This window comes from Saccostrea echinata, unplaced genomic scaffold, assembly GCF_033153115.1.
Source record: "Saccostrea echinata isolate AGI-Se365-2 ecotype Australia unplaced genomic scaffold, CSIRO_AGI_Sech_v1 ptg000016l, whole genome shotgun sequence".
Taxonomy (NCBI): Eukaryota; Metazoa; Mollusca; class Bivalvia; order Ostreida; family Ostreidae; genus Saccostrea; species Saccostrea echinata.
The window spans coordinates 29,116,975-29,139,728 of NW_026889765.1; the positions used below are offsets into that span (position 1 = coordinate 29,116,975).

Consider the following 22,754-nt stretch of genomic DNA (forward strand, 5'->3'; position numbering starts at 1 on the left):
CATGGCTAAGTGCAATTTGTAGCGAAGTGATTTGTTCTTATCTTCACATAACTATGTCATTATGCCATGTGAATAATGTGCATGTTCTTAATTTACAGGGGTTTTTTATGCAATGCATATGCATGTCTGTAAAAAAAAAAAAATACAATAGAAATGAAGTGTACGATTCGCTCTCCGAGGTCTGTTAGTATATCTCTTTTAAATTCTTATCACAAGACTATACGTCAATTAACTTTTCAGTCCATAAATAAATAAACATTGATAAAATTTTACAATGATTTCAATTATCAACCTTTATTTCAGTTAATACTCATACTAATTACTTCAACCAATCGGAAATTCAGCTTTTAAATAAAATCTAAAACGTATGCAGTTTTTATTTCTTTACTATTCCATTTTTTATTTATTTATTTATTTTTTTTTTTTGATTGTCTTACCTTGAGATTGGAAAAGTGTGCTATAAATATTAAAACCAATATAAAGAAAGACGCCATTTTCACTAAAAGCTACCAAAAAAGTGTTGGTATCCCTAAGGTCAGCCTGCACAGTAGTCAGCCATGCACTGCTAATCTTATCTAAGTCACAATGTCAATATATAATGATTGCCCCCCTCGTCTTATCATTCTTCAAGTTTTGCAGATACTTTGATGAAACAGAAGAGTATATACTATAGAATTTGGCCCAGATTATTCACAAGCTCTTCCAGTGATATAAATATTAAGCATTTTTTATATCGCAAATCAAAATCGTTCTACACAACTTCACTCATATTGAAACACAAAACGTCGACCAGTTTACAAGGATATGCAGATATATACTCAACAGCCTAGGTCCGAAAAATACGTAGTGACTGTTCCTGCAATCTCTTGGCATAAGAAATCTAGAGTCATAACTGCCCAAATCCTGCTGGAATTTGCCAGTGCTCGATCTACCTTACAGCAACAAAAAGAAGGGGGGGGGGCAACCAGCATCTAAAGGCAAATCTACTATAGCAAAATACTATACCCAGAAAAAATCCCCCCCCCCCCGCGTTCTACGGGCCTTCATTTGCTAAATTATGATTAGTGTTTATTACAAACTTTCGTATAAAGAGTGGTGACTTCAATCATGCATCTACTGCCTCCTTCAGTTTTGTCCTCACTTACCCATCACTGGCATGCACAGCGGACCGATTTATTCTGGGAACAAATTATGAAGCAGTATAGGTTGCAGCAAGTATACTTTAACTCGTGCTTCCTATTCTATAGAAAATCTCCTGAATTTTTTCATCATCATTATCTGTTAAATATAACAAACTGGATAGGAATTTCGCTGCACAAACACTGTTGTTCAATATTACTACGTACCCTGGCCTCCAAAAACCAAAAGTCACACTAGATCACTTTTATTATTGTTTTGATAATACTACATGTAGTTCTTAATTTTCTTCTCTTCGATTTAAGACCAGAAGCAGGTGGAAAAAACTCACCACAAAAAAATCTGTGTACACTGTATATGTTTTCTATATATATAGCCAAAAGAACCATTATATATCTAAAATATTATTATTATCAGTTTAAAATCATTATGATTTTTTAACCTGTTTTTATATGGCTTTTCATATCTTGAACATTAGTGATTACCAATGTATATCAAATTTCACAATTTCATTAAATTTCTTTTGAAAATATGATTGTCTGTGTGTAAAAATATTTTTTTCTTGGAGTTTCAATGATACATTTAACAAAATGTCAACAAAACAAAATTAATCAAAAAACTAAAAATGATTACCTGTCGGCTTTTCTTAACTGCATTTTAAAGCTCCATTGAAATTACTTATTTGCGACTAGAAGTTTTTCCATTTTCCAAGAAAAGTACCAAACAAATCATGTGAATTAAATAAGAGATTAAATGAAATAATATGTCAAAAAGATACCTTATTTAAGTTATACATGAACTGAATAAACTTGCTATGGGTAAGATTCCCGGATAAAATGTGCCAACGAGAGCGGTCTTCTTTTAGTGTTCATACGAAAACATCCTGCTTGACTCACGTGATTGTTCTTCCTCCGACAACTTGAGTCTTCACAAGGAGTTTACTCATGATGTTTAGCGTTATGCTCCGCAATCGTTGAAAGAAAGTATTCCATATTTAGCAAGTAAGTTAATTAAACAATATTTTTAACCTGTAAAAAAGTTTTGTCTTTCTTACAAACATGTTTTGAAGCAGGTACAGTTTTAGTTGCAATAATGTAGCCCTCTCCGATTTTTTTTTTAATCTGATATTTTCCTCTCCCCCCCAAAAAAAGGGGGGGGGAGGGCTACATTATTGCAGCTAATAGGTCCCTAGTTTTACAAAAGAACTTAAGACGATCCTAAAATCTTGCAAAAATAATGTTTCTGTTAAAAAATTGCTTACATAAAAATATCGATCTAAATTCTTTTTTAAAAGATTACAACCATTTTTAAATATATGTAAAAAAAAAAAAGAAAAAAAAGTTATTTGCAAAATTACATTTTTGTTTTAGTCGTAAGGTTTTGTGTAAAACGAACCCTGGTTTATAAACATTTTTCTTTTTCATTTTTTTTTTAAATTAAATATGTTTTCTAGCACATAAGTTTAAGCTTTTCATTCAAATCTATATTTTTCCCCAATTTACTATGACACTTCTGAGTTCAAAATTTGTTGTTTCCATGGTTTTATAGGCACAAGCTTGTCTTCACCATGACGTTCCTAGTCATCCTTCCTGTTTTGTCAGTCTGTGTTATAGGGACAGCATCAGAGACCTACATATTAGATGACAGCGCAGGGTTCGGAAGGCGGTTTGATGGAGTCGGTGGCCTAAGTGGAGGAGGAGTATATATAATTCTATTTGCTATCATTACAAATACATATACATGTAGAGTATTTATTGGAAAACTGGAATTTATCCATTGAATAAAAGTGATATTTATAAAAGTGATGCATCACCGCAAAAAATATCAAAAATGCGGCAAAGCTCTCCCTTTTCATTCCCTTCATGAAGAACCATCCTGACCAAATTAAATCTGTTAAGTTTTTCCAAATTGTACATTGTTAATATATACATGTTTACAATTTTCAGTCTCACAATGGCTTAGGTTTGACATCAAAGACCCCCCCCCCCTCCCCACCCCCCACCCCCCAAAATCAAAGAAAATGTAATAAACAGAAAGTTCTATTTTAATAGTTGGATATGGAATTTATTTCACGAGTGGGACCGGATTTTTTGATATTTTCACTTTTATTTAGCACATGTGATAATATAAAAAAATCCTGCCCCACTCATGAAATAAATTCCATATATCTGCGGTCCTATATCTACAGGGCTAGAAATAATTATTTTTGTTTACTGGTCACTCGGGCTATTGCCTTAAATTTTTACTGGTCAGCTTAGTAATTTCACTGTCCCACTGGGCCAGTACTGGACCAAAACCATATTAATAATAGTAATATTTTTTTATATTGTGATACTTAGAAGTACAATTTAACAAAACAAAAAACAGCAAAAATTTTGGACACACAGCCCTGTCAAGTTAACTAGCCCAACTGTGAATGAATTTTATTATGCATAAAAAAATGCTGACCCAAAGGGCACATACCTTCTGCAATGTACTAGCCCAGATTGAAAATTCACTGGTCCCAGACCAGAGGGCCATCAATTATTTCGAGCCCTGATCTAACTACAAAACATTAAATATCCTCTATATACATGTATAATTCTATACAATATCAATATAAATATGTAGAATATGTATATAAATCTATACAATATCATTACTAGTACATGTACATATATATACTTCATATAGAGTATATTTAATTCTATACAATATCATTTCTGGTTTAATTATATAGAGTACCGGTATACAGTCAAAATTCCTTTTGTCAAACTCTATGGGACTGAGACTAAACTTTGAGATATCCAAGGATTTGAGACAACAAGGTTAAAAAACACAAAGAAAAATTAGTTGGGACTGCCAAATGACTTTGACATATCCTTGGTATTAGAGATATTGGTGTTCAAGATAATGAAGTTCAACTGTATATGATTCTAGACAGTATCATTAAGGCATTATTTATGCTCTTTCACCATTTGTGATAAAATGGAAATCTACAGAAAAAATATAATGTTAAATTTCTTGAAAATGTAAATCAATATTTGTAGTTCTTTGCCTTTATCATTATCAAATTGTATATGTACATCTATATAACATAGGCAAATGTTCACTTATAAATCCCTGTCTCAGTGTCTAGTGTTGAATCAAATATTAAGCTATTTTAATTTAGTTAGATTTGAAAACTTCTTGTATTTGCCATGAGTACATTGATGCTTTGGTTGCATGTGTATTTAAGTGGTATCTTAAGTACACTGAAGTTTGCATAACATGAAATGATAGCAAGGGCCAAAGTTCATTGCCATGTATCTAACTCTTGACTGGAGAGGACAAGATATACCATTAAATGTAAATATACACTGTAAACTGCCTTTAGGATATCTTAATATACATGTAGAGTATCTATACTGTTTACATATTATATCTTTGTCACAGATTTATAAATACATGTACAAATATTTAACCACCTACTTGATTTTAGATCACCCATTAAGTCATTTAGGTGATCTACTGCTACATGTATGTACATGTCATATGAAATCCATTATTCATGAATTTTTTGACATTTTCAACTTCTTTTATACTGAAGCAACTGAATGAGCTATAACCATTTGTGCTAAATACATGTACATGTAGCATCTATGTGCAAATTAAGGGAAACAAAAATTTGGATTTCATGGACCCCATTCCACTGCAACTTAAGGAATGGGACTAAAACCTCCAAAAGAAATTTTTCATCTTTAAAATTCTTCATCTTAACTCCTGGATTCCAAGCAGATAAAAATTTTTCATGATGGTTAAAAAAGAGTAATTCCTCAACTAAAATATGAAATTCATGTATTCAGGTTATGAAAATCATGACTGAGGGTCAAATGATTATTGATCCTATGATTAAAATTTTAAAATTATGAAATATTAAAAAAATATTAAGATTCATCATCCCTTTCTTCACTGATATAAAATTATACTTTAATTTATATAATGATTTTCTAAAAGAAATAAAATTATAACTAAAAATTAATGTTTATAATATCAGGATACACTTTGATGAAATTCACTTCTTGACAGTTATTAAGGGAATAATAGTCATTGATACCAGTTGGAGTTATCTCTCTTTTCAGAGGGTCAGTGAACCTTAAATGTTACTGAGTTGTTTGGATGAAAAGAATAATAATATGAAACGAATCGAATTCATATTCAGTACTATATATTTCAAAACTGTGTTTTTACTAAACAATACCCTCCTCCCCTTAAGTAAGAGGTCTAAACAAAGGATGTTAATCAATCATTCAAAATTGTTACTTATAGATAAAAACATTACACTGGGAATGTAGAATTTATTCTGAATGATTCTGATTTCCACTAAAAACACAGATGTTAAATTCATTTTTTGGAAGACGAAAAATTCATCAATATAACAAATGCTTGATAAAATTAAGTTTTGTCTTTAAAATAAAATCCAGTAGCTTTTAGGAGAGCTTTGTTTGTGTGTGTGAGTGTGTGGAAGGGGGGGGGGGGGGGGGTTGGGGTTGAGCCATTATGGGCCAAAGGCAGCTCCCAGAACCCTTGCTGCTATATTTACATACGTATAATTTTTCCACAGCTAATATATGTATGCTCCTGATTAAATTATGTCAACTTTTATCATTGTACATTGCAGGCTACATCAAGGCTTCTTGTCAATTATCCTCAGAAACAGAGGGATGAAATATTGGATTACCTTTTCAAAGTAAGTTTTATTAACTGTTTTTAGTTTATGTTCAATTAACAAAAGTTTTTTGGAAATAAGGAATATTTTATGCCTTGCATCACTGGTTATAATCATAGGGATATCTCAAAGCATTACAGATTTGCTACATAAAAGTGTGTACTAAAATAAAACACTGACCATTATTTGTTAACATTTTGTTTCTGCCTTCATTTTAGCCTAATTTTGCTGCATCACTACATATACTGAAGGTGGAAATAGGAGGAGATGCCCAGAGCACAGGTTTGATTTTTTAAATGTAATTTGTGTAATTCTGGTATACAATTACTATTTCTTTTTAGTCCATCATTGAGTGAAAACTTTTGAATCATTGAGCTTTGGAACTCAGGTTTATGTAAATGAAAGGCCATCCATTTTCCAATAGGAGTTAATTCAGAAATAGGAAAATGAGGATTTGGTCTTAAGAATCTTCTTCTTATGAACCACAGCACACTAAAACACACTTATAATGAACTGCCAAGGATTAACAAGTTTGTTGTAACTAGTTTGTTATAACTAACAATATGTTTAAAAAACAAAAGTGAATGAAAATTACTTCACTGTCAGCAACTCAGCATTGCTTAGGGACTAGCTTGCTCAGATCTCCACTGAATATGTTAAATATTTGTGTTTTTTAAACACTTGAGTCTGACTGTCTTCTCTTTCTTTTTCTTGTTTTAGTTGATGATATTTTTGAATAATTTAATTTTAGTTGTAACAAGTCATTTGATTGGATAAAAGATTTCGTTTATATCGTATAACATAAGTTGCCTACGTCACAATGAGTTACGTCAAAAACTTATTACTCCGCTTGACGTTACTTTTAAAAGCCATTTTGGGGGGAAAAATTGTCTTATGTCTACACTGAAATTAATTATAAGGAATGAAGCTTATTTTAACCTATATTATACGATATAACATAACTTGGGGCAGTTTACGCTTTATAAACCGCGAAGCAGCCAAAAGGGTAAACTGCCCCAAGTTATGTTATATCTTATAACATAGGTTAAATTAAGCTTCATTCCTTAATTAAAGAAAAAAAGAAAGAAAGCTGAAATTTAGACAGAAATATAAAGGTTCTTCAGGCAGTTGGAATAATTGACTTATACAAATGTAATTGAAATAACATATGGAATTTAGAGATACCAGTTTTTAATTTATTTTACAAATACAGTGTATTTGACCTAAAGAATGTTATACAATTTCAGATGGGACAGAATCATCTCATATGCACCATCCAAGTGACCTGAATTTTAATAGGGGCTATGAATGGTGGCTTTTAAAGGAAGCTAAAAAGGTACATATATTGTTCATAATTTTTTTTAAAAAAATTCTTGTAGTTTCCAGAAAAAAATTGTTTATATATCAAATGTAATTATCTGCTTCTGCACAGTCTCTGCTGTGCTCTGACAATCATATATTGTTCATAATTTTTTTTAAAAAAATTCTTGTAGTTTCCAGAAAAAAATTGTTTACATATCAAATGTAATTATCTGCTTCTGCACAGTCTCTGCTGTGCTCTGACAATCATTTAATTCTAAAATCATCATTAGTTGCATCTTCATATTGTCAAACTGTTTATAGGTCACATGAGTCATACTATACTTTTTGTCTGTTGTGGGTCATCAAACTTTTTAACATTAATTTTTAGCTTTTTCATTAACATTTATGGCCAGTTTTGGTATGTGTATTGGGAATAAAACTTGTAAATTTAATTTAATCCCTGGAATTCTGGAGTCAAAATCTTCAAAATAAATGAAGTGTTCAAAAATGTTTTTCCTTACCTCATAAAATTTTAGAGTCAAACTGCACACATGGTGAAAACAAGCAATGATTCTGCTACCTTAATTCTAGAATTTATGTCCCATACCAAGGTCACAGAACTTATTTGAAACAACATTTTATTTTGATCTTGTTTTTCTGTACTCCCAGACCTCTTTTACAAACAAACACACACAATCAAATACATGGTAAGTGATACAGAATTTTCTTTGAAATAATCTCTATAAATCATTACATTAAGAAACAAGAAAAATTACATCCCCCTCCCTCCCTTCCCCCCTCCAACATCATTTAAGAAAAAAATGTAAATAATTTTTACTAAAACGAAACCTTATTTTCCAGAGAAATCCAGACATTCTTCTCTATGGACTGCCTTGGGCATTCCCAGGATGGATTGGGAATGGAACAAGAGATCCCTATCACAACCCCTCACTAACAGCGGACTACATCGTCAAGTGGATCTCGGGGGCTAAGGAAGTCCATAACTTAACCATAGACTTCATAGGGGTGGGTGCTATCAACTGTATAATTATATACATAATATTATTTAAGAATTTTAGATGTCCTTATTGGAACTGACAAATGGAAAAAAATAAAATAATGATTTTTTTTTCAACCTGCACGTGCTATGTACATATATCACATGTTTATTGGTTGGGATTTGAATCTGGGTTGGGTCCATAAAAAAATCATTACATTATGTGTTAAATTTTTATACCACACACACAGTTTTTAAATTTTTATTTAGCTCTTTTAAATTCATAAATTTTCTCGAAGCAAAGTGGTAAAATGCAATAAAAGATCAACAACTCTAACATCTCTATGATCTTTTTGGGTGGAAGCTGTGAAATGCAGTATGTTTTATTGCACTGAAATCAAGTATACCTGGAAATAACAATCTTTCAGTTCAAGTGTTACTTAAACTATACAATTCAATGATTGTTCCAATTATAACATATGGATCTGAAATATGGATCACAGACTATAAATTAGATATTAAATCTTCAGAATATTTTCCATTTGAAAAAATTCAAAATCATATTCTCAAAGATATTCTAGGTGTACATAGAAAAGCATCAAATTTAGCAGTTAATGCTGAACTAGGTTCTTATCCACTTTACTATTTAAGTTATGAAAACATGTTTAAATATTATATCAGATTAAGGAATATGGAATCAAATACCACATATAATAATGCACTTTTAGTATCAGCTTTCAAAGAGGACAAAGAGTTAGCTCTGAAAAAGGGGTTATACTTCATGGCAAAGCAAGATTTACAATCTTCAACAAAAACTAAACTTGACTTCTTTAAATATTTCCCATAAGGATTTGAGGTTTAAGTTAAATAAAACTTTTGTTGATATGACCTTTGAACAATTGAGCAAAATCTCATCTTCTAACCCAGGAAAACTTTATTTTTATAGTAAAATCTTAAACTGCACTGATTATAAATTACAGGATTACTTAAAGTTTCCTTTAAAAAAGCATGAAAGTTCACAGCTAACAAAATTAAGAATCAGTGCACATTCACTATTCATTGAAACAGGTAGATACTGTAAACCAATAATCCCTAAGGAAAAATGTTTATGCTATGCTTGTAAATTATTGGTTGAAAATGAAAAACATTTTGTACTTTACTGTCCTGTGTATGACGATCTTCGATTTCAATATTGTGATATTTTTGATGATAAATTATACTGTGGTACTGATCCCATTAAAGAAATTGTTACCCCATGTGATTATAATACTACAAAATGTTTATGTATCTACTTATATAAATGCTTTATGCAGAGGAAACAATGCCAAGGTCTATAAGGAACTGTGTAAAAATTGAACTGCATGCAATTATGTTATAACATTCTTCTCTTTTTTTTTCTGTTACATGTATCTGTCATTTGATTTCTTATTTTGACTGTATGCCAACATGGTGATGTCAATAAACTGAATTGAATTGAATTGAATTATTTCACATTTTTCCCATTACAGCTAGTGCTCTGTACTTGTATATCTTTTTTAAAAATTGGATTGAATTTGATATTTTTTTTTTCTTTCTCTACATGGATTAGATTTGGAATGAGAAACCATATGATGTTACTTATATAAAGGTATTTACAGGTTCTGTAGTACTATTTAGAAATTTCATTAAGTTATAATAGTTTTGAAGTGGAAATATGCTTCTCACAAATAGCAGTAAATCCAAGGTCAACAATTAAATCTACATTTATTATAAAGTATGACAGAGCCCAAACCAAGCTCAGAAATTTTTATTTCACATTTCCATACCATAGTTATGTTTTCATGGCTATGGTGTTTTTAAACATTTTATTACAGTTTAATTGCAATGAAGTAAATATTCATATGGAAAAAAGAAATTTCATTGTCACCAGGTGCCTTCAGGAAATTATTTAAAATATGAAATCAATTGGTTCTTACATATGCTTTGCTTTATTTTGCAGACTCTTAGAAAGACCCTTGATGCCCGTGGATTTGTCCAGACTAAGATTGTGGCCTCAGACAGTGGCTGGGGGATAATTAATGATATGAACAAAGACCAGGACCTGGCTAAAATTGTGGACTATGTAGGGTAAATTATCAACATTCCTTATAACATTATATTTCAGAATTGATATTTAGGTATGGGAGCTGAAAAGCTAGAAAAATATATAGGTACATTTTATTTGAGATAAACTGCACTAGTAGGCCTAGTCATAGAAGAAAAGCATGTAAGTTTTGTATGAAATTAAACCCACTGATATTTATACATGTATATTAATGGTGAAAAAATTCTATTTTAACACAAAAACATCCGTCTTTTTATTGACCTTTGCTTATGGTCTTGAATGAAAGGCTGATATTCTTCATTATTCATTTGCTAAGGAGACTGACCATATTTTATACAATTTTGCTTTATTTTGAACATGGTTGAATGCAAGAAAAATGTAAAATATCTTCAAGGCCAAGAGTTTTCTTTGTAACTTTCATACAGAATATATTCATGTATATAAATATGTTGAGACTTTGTAACAGATGTCCACAAAATTCAAATAAATGAAACTCTCACAAATTATAATGTGGCAATCTGTAATGGCTGCAAAGTCATTATAGATGTCCATGTATGCATTACTATTTTTAGATCGAACTACATGTATATGTAAATAATTGTGGAAGCAAGTGTCCATCAGGACATTTAAGGACATTGGCAAGTCAGGGTTTTCCGTAGAAAAAGGTTTAATACATGGGTTTTTTCACTTATGAAATAGTGATTGAGAGTGATCTCCCGTGTAGAATTCTCTTAGCGGTGAAAACCAATAAAGCATATGTTACAGAGGTAAACAAAAGCACATGTACATGTACTTCCTTCATCGGGTAGAATTTCATCTATACAGCAAGAAAGAAATGTAGTAATAGCTTTGTTGTACATTGTATTCAGGGGACAAAGAGCCAACAGGTCATCATTTACTATAGTTATGCTCAGTATGTTGGGATGGGCAAAGATGTGACATATGCTGAAAGGTAGACCGACGAAGATCAATTCTTGGGTTGTATGAACAGATGAAGGAAGCAGCATTTAGTAACTACGAATAAAAATTAAAATAAATCCATGCCAATATTTTATGACAATGAGTTTCAGTCAATTGCATGATAGAAACAATCAACCAGTCTGACTCTCTTGACCATTATGAATAATATGTAATTATAGCTGTTGAGGGAAGTAACTCAAAAATAAAGATCGGTGCCGGTATGTCCTTGTCTTGTTTCTCTATATATATTTTCAGCCAAAATATCTAGAAGTCATAGGAAATAAAGATACAATAATGTATATAATACAAAAACTATATGAAATAAGTGGGTTTTGGAGAAATATTTGGTAAAAAATTATGTAGGTCCCTTTTATCAACATTATACTTAGGAAATGCATTGAGAATTGCAAAAAAACTGATTTGACAAAATCTAAAAAAGAAGGTTGGCTTGGTAGGTTAAACAATCCAGAATATAGCCTGTTTAGTACAAGTAAACCAACTCTAGAGTTCTTGAAAAATTCTATACGATAACCAGGAACCTTGCCAATGTCCTTAAAATTTAAGAAGAAATAATTAATACATATTGTAAGGTGCATAAAAAGAGACAATCACTGTTTTTGAGATCTTCTGAGAAGAAAATCTCAAATTGTAGAATTTCTTTTTGATAAAGGATAGTGTAATCGATTTAATTTTAGGGTACATTATCCAGGAACTCTGTCTCCAGAATTTGCTAAGAAACAAGGGACACAACTCTGGTCATCAGAAGACTATTCCACATTCAATGACAATGTAGGGGGAGGCTGCTGGGCCAGGGTAAGTCAGGGGAACATTTGTCACTGAAGCAATGCTTTTCTTATCTTCCAAAGCTGAAGAGCAGAGCTACATAGCATGTCCAAATGGCAGAACACTTATAGTCAGATAGGAATGATATCAACCAAACCAATAAATTTCAGCCTGTTTTAATGCAAAATTATCTGTGTCAATAACATGTACAATGTATGTGGTTGTATTATGGTAAATTTAAATGTTGTAAATATTTTTCTTTCAGATTGTAAACCAAAATTATGTCAATGGACTTATGACGAGGTAATATTTTAAATCAATGGCTAGAAATACGCCGTAGTACTGGAATACTTATCAACATTTGTAAAGGAACTGAATTTAATGCTCACCTCAATAAGGTTAAAAGAGATTATGCTATATCTCTTGGCACCGTCCATCTGTCTGTCTGAAAAATTATAGTCATGAAAAAAGAATCACTTTAAAAATTACCGGGTAATTAAAACTTTCTGTATATTTACTTCACCATTTAGTTTTGTCTATCATTATGCAGAAATTTATCTCTGAAAATGCTGATTACCCACTCTGAGCCATAGTAAAAAAAAAATTTATGTTGGAGAACCCTGGTTTGGGGAGGCACTGGAAATTCAGAGAATGCATTCAGAGTGGAGTTATAAATATTTTAAAATTATTATTATTTTGTGTGTGTTACATATTATGATATACTGTTGTCCTAGTACCATTTCCTGGAACCTGATTGCCAGTTATTACGAAGCTTTACCGTTTCCCCGTAATGGTCTGATGACAGCTGAGACACCCTGGAGTGGACATTACGTTGTAGAAAGTCCTATCTGGGTCACAGGTAAGGTACATGTATTTAGGTATGATACTATGTTGCAGGAATTTTTTTTAATAACATTAAATTCATTATATTTTCATATCTGAAAGCAAGTATTTAGTTTTAGCAGTAATGATCCATAAGAATTCTTGTTTTGGTAAAGTGTCTTTCATCCATCTCTTTGTCTATCTGTCTGTCTGTGAACAGTTTTAATATGCTACTGCTCCTAGTACAGTTTTTTTTATTCTGATTTGAATAAAACATACAACTAGAATACAACATAAATATACAATTTCTGTGTATCAATTTTTTTCTCCCAGACCATTTTTATGTTCAGACCTGTAGAGCTACAGTCTCCTCAGAAAGGTCTTGTTGTTTCAGCCCATACAACACAGTTTACACGACCTGGCTGGAAGTACCTCCCCCATGATAAGGGGGTCAGTAGATTACAGGGCGGGGGGAGTATGGTGTCTTTAGTCAGCCCTGACAACAAGGATCTCACCATTGTTATAGAAAGCATGGTAAGAGAGTAAATAAGCTTTAGCTATAGTGAATTGGTTATCTACATGTATTTCTACTTTAAATCACCTTTCACTCATGAGAACTTTATTTTCCAGAGAACTTTATTTTTACATACAGAGATTTTTTTTTTAAAGAGGCACCGTGACAGACAAATGGGAAAATTGACAAAAGTAGAATTTTTGCAAGACACATGCAAATTTTACTCACTTCTTAATAGTATTAGGTTTCAGAAAATTACAGGTTTCAAAACCTAAAAAATCTACTTTTATGGAGAAAAATATAAGTAAAAATAATTTTAGGTTGCCCCAACACAAAAATATTGCTTCACTTCTTCCTCTTCAAGGTACGCATGGGCAGAAAAGTTGAAGAAGTTACCACAGTGTCAATTCCATAGGTTTAGATGTCAGTCGACCGAGAATTTTGATATAATCTTCAAAAAAAGATGATCAGAACTTATTCCACACTTTTGATTGCTAGTTTCATGCTAAAAATAAAAGACACATGACCTTGACATTGACGATAACAACCACGCCATAGATACGACTTTTCTTCTTCCAGCACTTACATTTTGCAGTCTTTTCTTGCTTTTACCATGCAGTTGAGATCTCAAAACTTCTCCTTATTCATATTTTTCATAAATCTTTAGATTTATGATACAATTATGATACAATTATCTTAAAAGAAACACATGATATTAACTCTCTATGTAACTTTAAAAAAAAGGCAATCATGTATAAAGCAAAATGAAAATGAGGTAATGAAATGACTTCTTTTATGAGTTTTCATTATGGAAATAGCCTTGCAGGATATTAAAAAAATGAGACTCTGTCTCTATGTATGAATAAGAAACCATACATTTCCCTTTCAGAGCCATGATCATTCTGTCTGCATTAGACCCCCACTCCCTCCTTACTCTGTAAACCCCCAGAATGTTACATTACAACTCAAAGGAACATATGTAAGTTATACTGATTTTAGTTTTAAAAATATGTTCACATTAACATGTGAAAGAAGTTTTTGAATATGGCATTTCACTATTGTAATGAATTTTCTACAGGCAAATATATCATCTCTTTATTTATGGAAGAGCAGTTTTCAGTTTGGACAAAATTCCTCAAAATCTGATTTCTTTAGATCATTTGGACAAATCAAGGTAAGGCACTGCTATAAATACTTAATAATAAGTATTACACTGTGGCTTAGAAAGGTAGAATGCCAAATAATTTTAGCTCACCTGAGCCAAGACTTAATTAATTAAGCTTTTCTGATTAAAGAGTACATGGCATCTGTTTGTTATTTTGTTTGTAAACTTTTGACATTTTTTTTTTACATCTTTTCCAAACCCAGAGGACAATAATTTAACCAAACTTGGCATAAAATATTCTTGGGTTCAAGTTTGCTCAAATGAAATGCTATGAACATAGGGTGTTAAGAAATACAGTGTAGCTATGATTGTCATTCAATTTTTTTCTTCACAAATTTAAACTTATTTGAATGCTGCCTTACTGAGTTATAGATTCAAGTATGATTTGTTCAAAGTCATGCTCATATTTCTGTTGTTACATTATATCAATTTTGCTTTTTATTCTTTTTTTAGGACTGTTTTAATGATATATGCATTGAAATTTGAACGCATTTAGGTGATTGGTGGAATTCTAAGTATATCTCTCAATGTTGATGAGGTCATCACCATAACAACCATTTCAACAGGACAGAAGGGACTGTATCCAAACTCTCCAGATGATAAACCCTTTCCTTTGCCGTATAGTGACAACTTTAATGGTACATGTACTACTTTGTTTCATATTTTTATCTTAAAAACAGTTGAACTTTTGTATCTTGAACATCAATATCTCAAATAACACGGATATACATGTATCAAAGTGAGTTGGAAGACGGAACCACTCTTTAGCTCACCTCAACGAAGTTGGGGGAGCTTATGTAATACCCTCGGCGTCGGCTTTGGCGTCGGTGTCCCAGGTTAAAATTTTTGGACCAGATTTCTTTTCAAGTACATGTACTTCTATGCCCATTATTAATCAGAAAAGCATGGAGGATGCTTCTAGTATGTTTCATTGTACCAGTCAAGGTTTCAGATGCTGCAATAACCAGGTTAATGTTTTAAGAGCAGGTGTAAGTTCTTGGAGAGGGTAAAATTTTTTGGAGCAGGTCTCATTTCCAAGTAACTATAAGCCCTATATTGACCAAACTAGCATGGATGATACATCTGAGGATGCACACTACTGGACTTGCTTCAGATGCTGGATCTGACCTACATTTTCCGGATGAGTGACCAGGTTAAAGTTTTTGGAGCAGGTCTCATTTCCAAGTAACTATAAGCATTCTATTGACCAAACTAGCATGAATGATACATCTGAGGATGCACACTACTGGACTAGCTTCAGATGCTGGATCTGACCTACATTTTCCGGATGAGTGACCAGGTTAAAGTTTTTGGAGCAGGTCTCATTTCCAAGTAACTATAAGCATTCTATTGACCAAACTAGCATGAATGATACATCTGAGGATGCACACTACTGGACTTGCTTTGGATGCTGGATCTGACCTACATTTTCCGGATGAGTGACCAGGTTAAAGTTTTTGGAGCAGGTCTCATTTCCAAGTAACTATAACCATTATATTGACCAACCTTGCATGGATGATACATCTTAGGATGCACACTACTGGACTTGCTTCAGATGCTGGATCTTACCTACATTTTTTGAATGAATGACCAGGTCAAAGTTTCTGGACTTGGTTTGGATGCTGGTTCTGACCTACATTTTTCGGATGAGTGACCATGTTAAAGTCTTTGGAGCAGGTCTCATTTCTAAGTAACTATAAGCCCTATATTGACCAAACTAGCATGAATGATACATCTGAAAATGCACACTACTGGACTTGCTTCAGATGCTGGATCTGACCTACATTTTGCGGATGAGCAACCAGGTTAAAGTTTTTGGAGCAGGTCTCATTTCCAAGTAACTATAAGCATTATATTGACCAAACTTGCATGGATGATACATCTGAGGATGCACACTTCCAGGCTTGCTTCGGATCCAGTATCTAACCTACATTTTCTAGAAGAGTGACCAGTTTAAAGTAAACTATAGAGCTATCTGAACCAAACTTGCATGGATGATGTATCATGGGATGAACACTCTCAAACTTGCTTTGGTTGCTGGATATGACTTAAATTTTCTGGATGAGTGACTAGTTTTAAGTTTTTAGGTAAGTCCATTCCCAAGTAACTGCAAGCCCTATTGGACCATAATTGCATAAATATTACATTTAGGGATGCACACTACTAGATTATTAGTTTGGGACTTTGCCTTACTTAAAGACAACATTCAGTGAGGTGAGCTCTGTAATCTCTGATTACGTATGTTTGAGTTTCAAATAATTATTTTAACTTCAGTATCTGAAATCTTCAGAAATATCAAGTTTTCCCTCAGCCCCATCTAGTTTAAAATATATTTTGACTTTATGTTTCTCCAAAAGTCATACTGATTTCTATAATTTTATAGCCATAAAGTTTCTCATAGGATTCTTTTTTATGATAAAGAATATTGTTAATAGAAAATTCACGTATATTGATATAAAGGAAGATATTTTTTTAATCATCATGTATAGGATATGCCTATTTTTTTGAACCTAACAACTTTGCACAGCAGACTGGGGCATATGAAATAGTTAAATCCTCAGATTCTGCCAGAGAAAAAGTTGTTATGCAGACAGTGTTGGATTTACCTGTGTCTTGGTGTCAGGCAGAGAAAGCTAATAAGTCCATCAATATTATAGGAAACTATAGCTGGTAAATATCATGGTATCTTTGCAAGGAGAAGTTTAACAAATACATCATTTTTGTAATTAATTCTCTATTTTGTGAAGATGGACCTGTGCAGTTCATCATGGTCAAGTACATTTTTTTCAAATGTTGTACATTACATGTAATTGCTTCAGCACAAGTGATTAAACTTATTATATACTTTCAGCTTTATAATTGATTTCATTGTATCATAGTGTAGCTGAAAAGTGCTCGGAACAAGCCATAGTATTAATTGTATCCCATATACATGTATCTCATTAGAATTTCAATTTATCACACATTCAAGGATCGCAGTTTCACTTTTCCGTGATTTGACATAGCTTTTCCGCGAAAAAATTCATGCTTTTCTGTGACAAGTTTTATTGTTTCTCTGCGATAACAATTTTAGCTTTTCCACAACTTTTTTTTCATATGTCTTCCATTAATTAGCCAGGTAAAACCTGTTGCCCCCTGCTTACCAAGGGAAGGTTGTAATCCTGGCTTTGCAGATTTTATCAATGCTGCCTCGGAATGACACATCCCCATTCCTTAAAACCTTTTCTTTTTTGTATGTAAATCCATCGTAGATTATACATTTATTCCCACAATTTAATTTCCATATTGCTTAAAACATCTAAACCTATTACCGAAAAGTGTGAAGTGCGAGATTCATTCAATTTATATTACCATGTGAGTAAGTACTCATTGCCTAGTAGAACGCTTTTGGGAAATACAGGTAAATATCAGTAGCCGTTTGATGTTATATAATGCTAAGCACGACCATTTAAAAATTGGACGTATCAAAAACAAGAGGCCCATGGGCCACAACGCCTACCTGAGTTACTTTGGTCCTGCTGTTCTTCACCAGATCCCCCCATGAAATACTTATTGTAGCCCCACCCTACCCCTGGGGGGCCATAATTTGAACAATTTAGAATCTACACTACCCCAGGATGCTTCCATAAAAGTTTCAGTTTTTCTGGCTTAGTGGTTCTTGAAAAGTAGACTTTTCAAGATTTTTCCTATATATTTCAATGTAAAACTTTGATTCCCTATGTTTCCCCCACCCTACCCCCAGGGGCCATGATTTGAAGAATTTAGAATCTACACTATCCTAGGATGCTTCCATATAAGTTGCAGCTTTTCTGGCCCAGTGTCTTGAGAAGATTTTTTAATGACCCCACCCTATTTTTGTCTTTTCTTGATTATCTCCCCTTTTAAGGGAGGTTGGCCCTTCATTTTAAAAATTTAAACTCCCCTTCACCCAAGGATGCTCTACCAACTTTGATTAAAATTGGCCCAGTGGTTCTTGAAAAGAAGTTGAAAATATGAAAAGTTTACAGACAGACGGATGGACGACGGACAACAGTTGATCAAAAAAGCTCACTTGATTTTTGAGCTAAAAAGGAGATAACACATAACATATATACCTGGTAGTAAAAACCAATTGTGCAAAAGCAGTATAGAGTAGTCGTGGAAAAGCAACAAGGTTCCGAAAATAAAATCGCAGAAAAGCAGGTCAGCCGCAAGGCTATTTCCCACTTTGCAGAGTAATTTCTATTCAAGCAAATTGATTTATCTAACATCCCAAGCAGTTAGAGTATATACTTCTCTGAAGAACTACCATAAAATATATTTAATTAATCCTTATTAATTCTTGTCTTGCATACACACTGATAAATTCTACCTCTAATTATGGTCATGTAACAGAATATTTTAAAGTGTGTATTTCATAATCATATTGAATACACTGAATATCAATCAAGAGTAATGAAACAAAATATTGTCTAAAATATTCAATAAACAATATACCACCCTCAAACTTAAGACTACAGTCAAAATATATGAACTTTGCAATAATGTATTTGCAATTTGAAATAAAATCTGAAGTCTATGACACTTGCCCTATCATGAGAGTTGGTGTTTGCTGAGACTTGATTGTAATGTGCTTTCTGGCAGCTCCATGTTTGTGAGGATTGAATGTGTCAGGATATTTATTTTTCTTAAGTTCAGCTATTGCAAATACATCTTTATTCCTTCCTATGAGCTGAAACAGTTGTTTAATCTGTGTCAAGTACAGGTTTGTTTCTTCAGTTTGAATCCTTTTGTCCTTGGCAGTGTGCTGTGAAAGTGTTGTATGGCAAGAAAAATGATGCAATTTATTTTCTATGTTAGAAACTTTTTTTTATTGAAAACTCATGTTTTCTTGCTTGCACCCAAATAGACTTCCATTTGCCACCTCATACTGGCTGTTTAATTCCTTTTTTTCTGCAGCAAAATCCTTATATGTTCACCGTCTTCCTTATCAAGTAAACTTAATATTAAAATCTATAAAATATGTGCTCTAGCTTCAGGGTCAGTTAAGAGGTTTTAAGCACAGGCATTTGTTTTCTGTAATAAAAGTTTACCACCATAGTATAATGATAACACAAGATATGCAACTCCAAATTAAATATGTAAGTAGACCCTCCCCAGCATTGCAGTCATTTTCACATATTTTGCTTTCAGAGAAGTGTTTATACTACCATTCTATCCTAAGTCTACAGTACAGTATTGTATACAACTCATGAACAAAATAAATGAACCACTCGTTAGACCAGTTACTTATACATCTGCAACACAGTATTGTTTGTTTATATATAAACAGGGTATGCAGAAAATGTAGAGCCAACACTTTTTGCTCAGCAAGTGGGTGTGTTTGAAACCAGGAAATCAGATGATCCCAGTCATGGCATGGTGCTCACCCAGGTTGTCACCTTCCCTCCTATCTATTGGTGTATATTTAATCTTGTGTTTCCCCTAGATCTTATTGGAAACAACACTTGGTAGGTAACTTCCTGTTGCTCTGGTACGTCTTATGCATCCACTTTCACATTCCATTCCTGGCATTTTCAGGACTGTAAATCTCACTTCTCTTACATATCATATTAACCAGTAAATGTTACATGCATCATGTGCACATAACAAACTTATCGCTTCTATTGTGTCATGTACATGGTTTTTGGAACATCTAAGATAAACAGGTTGGACTTTGCTTGTGTGTCTCATTCATGCATTCTCACAATTAAAATCTACCTCATCCTCATTGAATATCATAGCTTGCTTCATGTACTAAATGTTTCGCTCATCCTCAGTAGAAATTTCAAATGATTGAGTATTTTTGGAGAATGTAAGCATTAAGATTTATTGAAAACTTTCCAGTTTATATGTACCCATTTCATTCAGTGGCATGTGAAATTTGATATTCAGTTATTGCCAAAAAGATGTCAGATTTTCATTAGTTGCTTTATATTACAGATGAATTGTAATAAAAGCACAGATATAAAGAGATTAATTATGAGCTGTATTTGTTAAACTTCTTCAGACTTGCTTCAGTATTTATTTGCTCTATTTTTAATTCATTTCAATTTTATTTTTAAAGATTTGCATCATATTCTTCATTAATATTTTTAAAAAAAAATTACAACTGATTTACAGCAATATTTGATATTATAAATTTCATTGTAAAAGGACTGACATGGCAGTGAGTGTTGAGACACAGATCCCAAAGGTCAATGGGAGTTCAGGGTCGTTTGTTGCAGTAAGGGTGGATCAAGGGGGGTGTAATGCTTGGGAAGCCAAAGGAATATTCTTTTTCATCCTCCCCAGTGAACAGAAATATGTTCTATCTAATGATGTGTGTAAGTACAACCAAAAAAGAGTCTATGCAAATAAAATTAAATTTTATTTTAATAATTAGAAATTATATGCAACAATATCAGAAATTCTAGAAATTTTCATCTTGCTAACGTGTATAAATTTGGTGATCTACAGTGAGACAGTCAATGATGATCCACATATTTAAAATTCCATTGATTTGACACAAGTGTAACATGGTGTATTTCAAGTCATAATGATAATATACAATATAAAACTTTGGTTTCTCGAGCACTGATATCTCGAATACCATGGATGAGTCGAATGATTAGGAATTCCCAACTACTAATATTCTTAGTATTTTACCCTCAATATCTGGAATCCTTGGATATCTCAAAGTTTTTTTCTCAGTTCCATTGAGTTCAAGATAATGAGATTTGACTATAATTTGATGATCATATAATTAATTAAGAGTGAACATTTTCTTTTTTTTTTTTGCAGCTCGTACTTCTGTCATACAAGAGGGAATAGCCAACTTCTCTGTCAATGGTTGGAATACAATTAGTTTAATTGTCAAGGTAAGTATATCATATACATGTAACTGCAACACAAATATCTTAAACACTAAAGATGCATGTATGTATGGGTTCCTATGGAACAAAATTTAAACAGCTGTCTGGGTATAGGTGTAACAATGAAGCTCATTTTAGTTTAAGAATGATTAATATTAGTCCTGACACGTAAGTTTTGTAATGATATTAATTTATTTTACAGAATACAACAGCTGTTGGCAGTCTGAATGGAGTGAGTTTATTTAAAACCAATGTGCCTCCTAAACCAGCCAATGGCTTTGTAGCCATGGGAACAGATTCCTATGGCCTAGCAAATTTCGATAATTTTAAAATGATGAGCTCTAAGGACATTGATTTAAGTGGAATAAAGTTACCTGAAAAAGTTTATTCCAAAGACACAAAACTGTACTTCAAATCAAAACATGTGCACCATAGCTCAAGGAAATATACCATAGTTTGATATATAATTATATAATATTACATATATAAAAAAAATATAAACTCCAAACAAACAAAACATAAAATCAAAACACATGCACCATTGCTCAAAGTTATATTAGATTACACATAAAATTGATATATTCCAAAAACACAAAACTTAAAACACATGCTTTTTAGCTCAAGGAATATACCATAGCACGTAGTTATAGCACATTGCAAATAAAACTCATATTTCAAATGAGACAATGTGGTACATTGATTGAGTCAATTGCTACACTCATTTTCAAGATGATTTGATTTCACGTTCCAAATAGCATAACATGCATTTACATCATTTATGTCTGAAAGCTTTCATTTTGCAAGAAATGATACTATGTAAAGACTTAGTTGTGATGTTCTCTTTCTCATCAAATGTGCCATTTGTAGAACAATATGGAGAAACCCAGTGAACTTATGAGTGCTGATTATAATTGTTGTTATGAAATGTTATTATGCTAATGTATGACATGATTTTATTTGTACGTTATATTTATAGATCTCTGGGTATATACATGTATAATAACTGCACACTTTTCTAGAGCTTCCATTCATTATGAATGTAAAGTGTTTCAAAAACTAAACAAGCATGTTATGTCTGACTGGAAGATTATTTTGACATCTATCACTCAAGTAGCTTTGCAATTTTGTAGTTGATTTTCAGAAATATTATATAGGTAATTTTACACACATTGTGTAAGATTTTTAATATGTTGAAGACTGATTATTGTCAAATAAAGGTGCTGTACCATGATTTTAATTAAATTTTTTTTCCCAAAGTGGAATACTTGTATACAGGGAAATATTTGCCCCTGTTTTATTTTGGCCCCTTTCGCCCTACTCACAGGTGGGTAAATTTAAAACAGGGCGAATTCAAAGAACACAGTATAAATTCTTACACAGAACTGTAACTGGACAAATTTAAAATTGTGTGCAAGTGTGAAAGGGCAAAAAT

General features: G+C 32.4%; 1 protein-coding gene across 1 annotated transcript; it reads left to right on the forward strand.

Annotated features, from left to right (window-relative positions):
- The first annotated feature begins 2,056 nt into the window (after positions 1–2,056).
- On the forward strand, positions 2,057–22,554 carry LOC133188635 (galactocerebrosidase-like). The gene is made up of 19 exons (XM_061324135.1): positions 2,057–2,138; positions 2,686–2,836; positions 5,777–5,845; positions 6,043–6,106; positions 7,072–7,160; positions 7,988–8,152; positions 9,712–9,750; positions 10,102–10,229; positions 11,862–11,979; positions 12,215–12,252; positions 12,684–12,808; positions 13,166–13,305; positions 14,175–14,264; positions 14,364–14,459; positions 14,947–15,088; positions 19,762–19,939; positions 20,625–20,794; positions 21,252–21,328; positions 21,525–22,554. Exons 2-19 carry the CDS (start codon positions 2,705–2,707, stop codon positions 21,780–21,782), a joined length of 2,118 nt encoding a protein of 705 aa, XP_061180119.1. The 5' UTR covers positions 2,057–2,138; positions 2,686–2,704; the 3' UTR covers positions 21,783–22,554.
- The last annotated feature ends 200 nt before the right edge of the window (positions 22,555–22,754 follow it).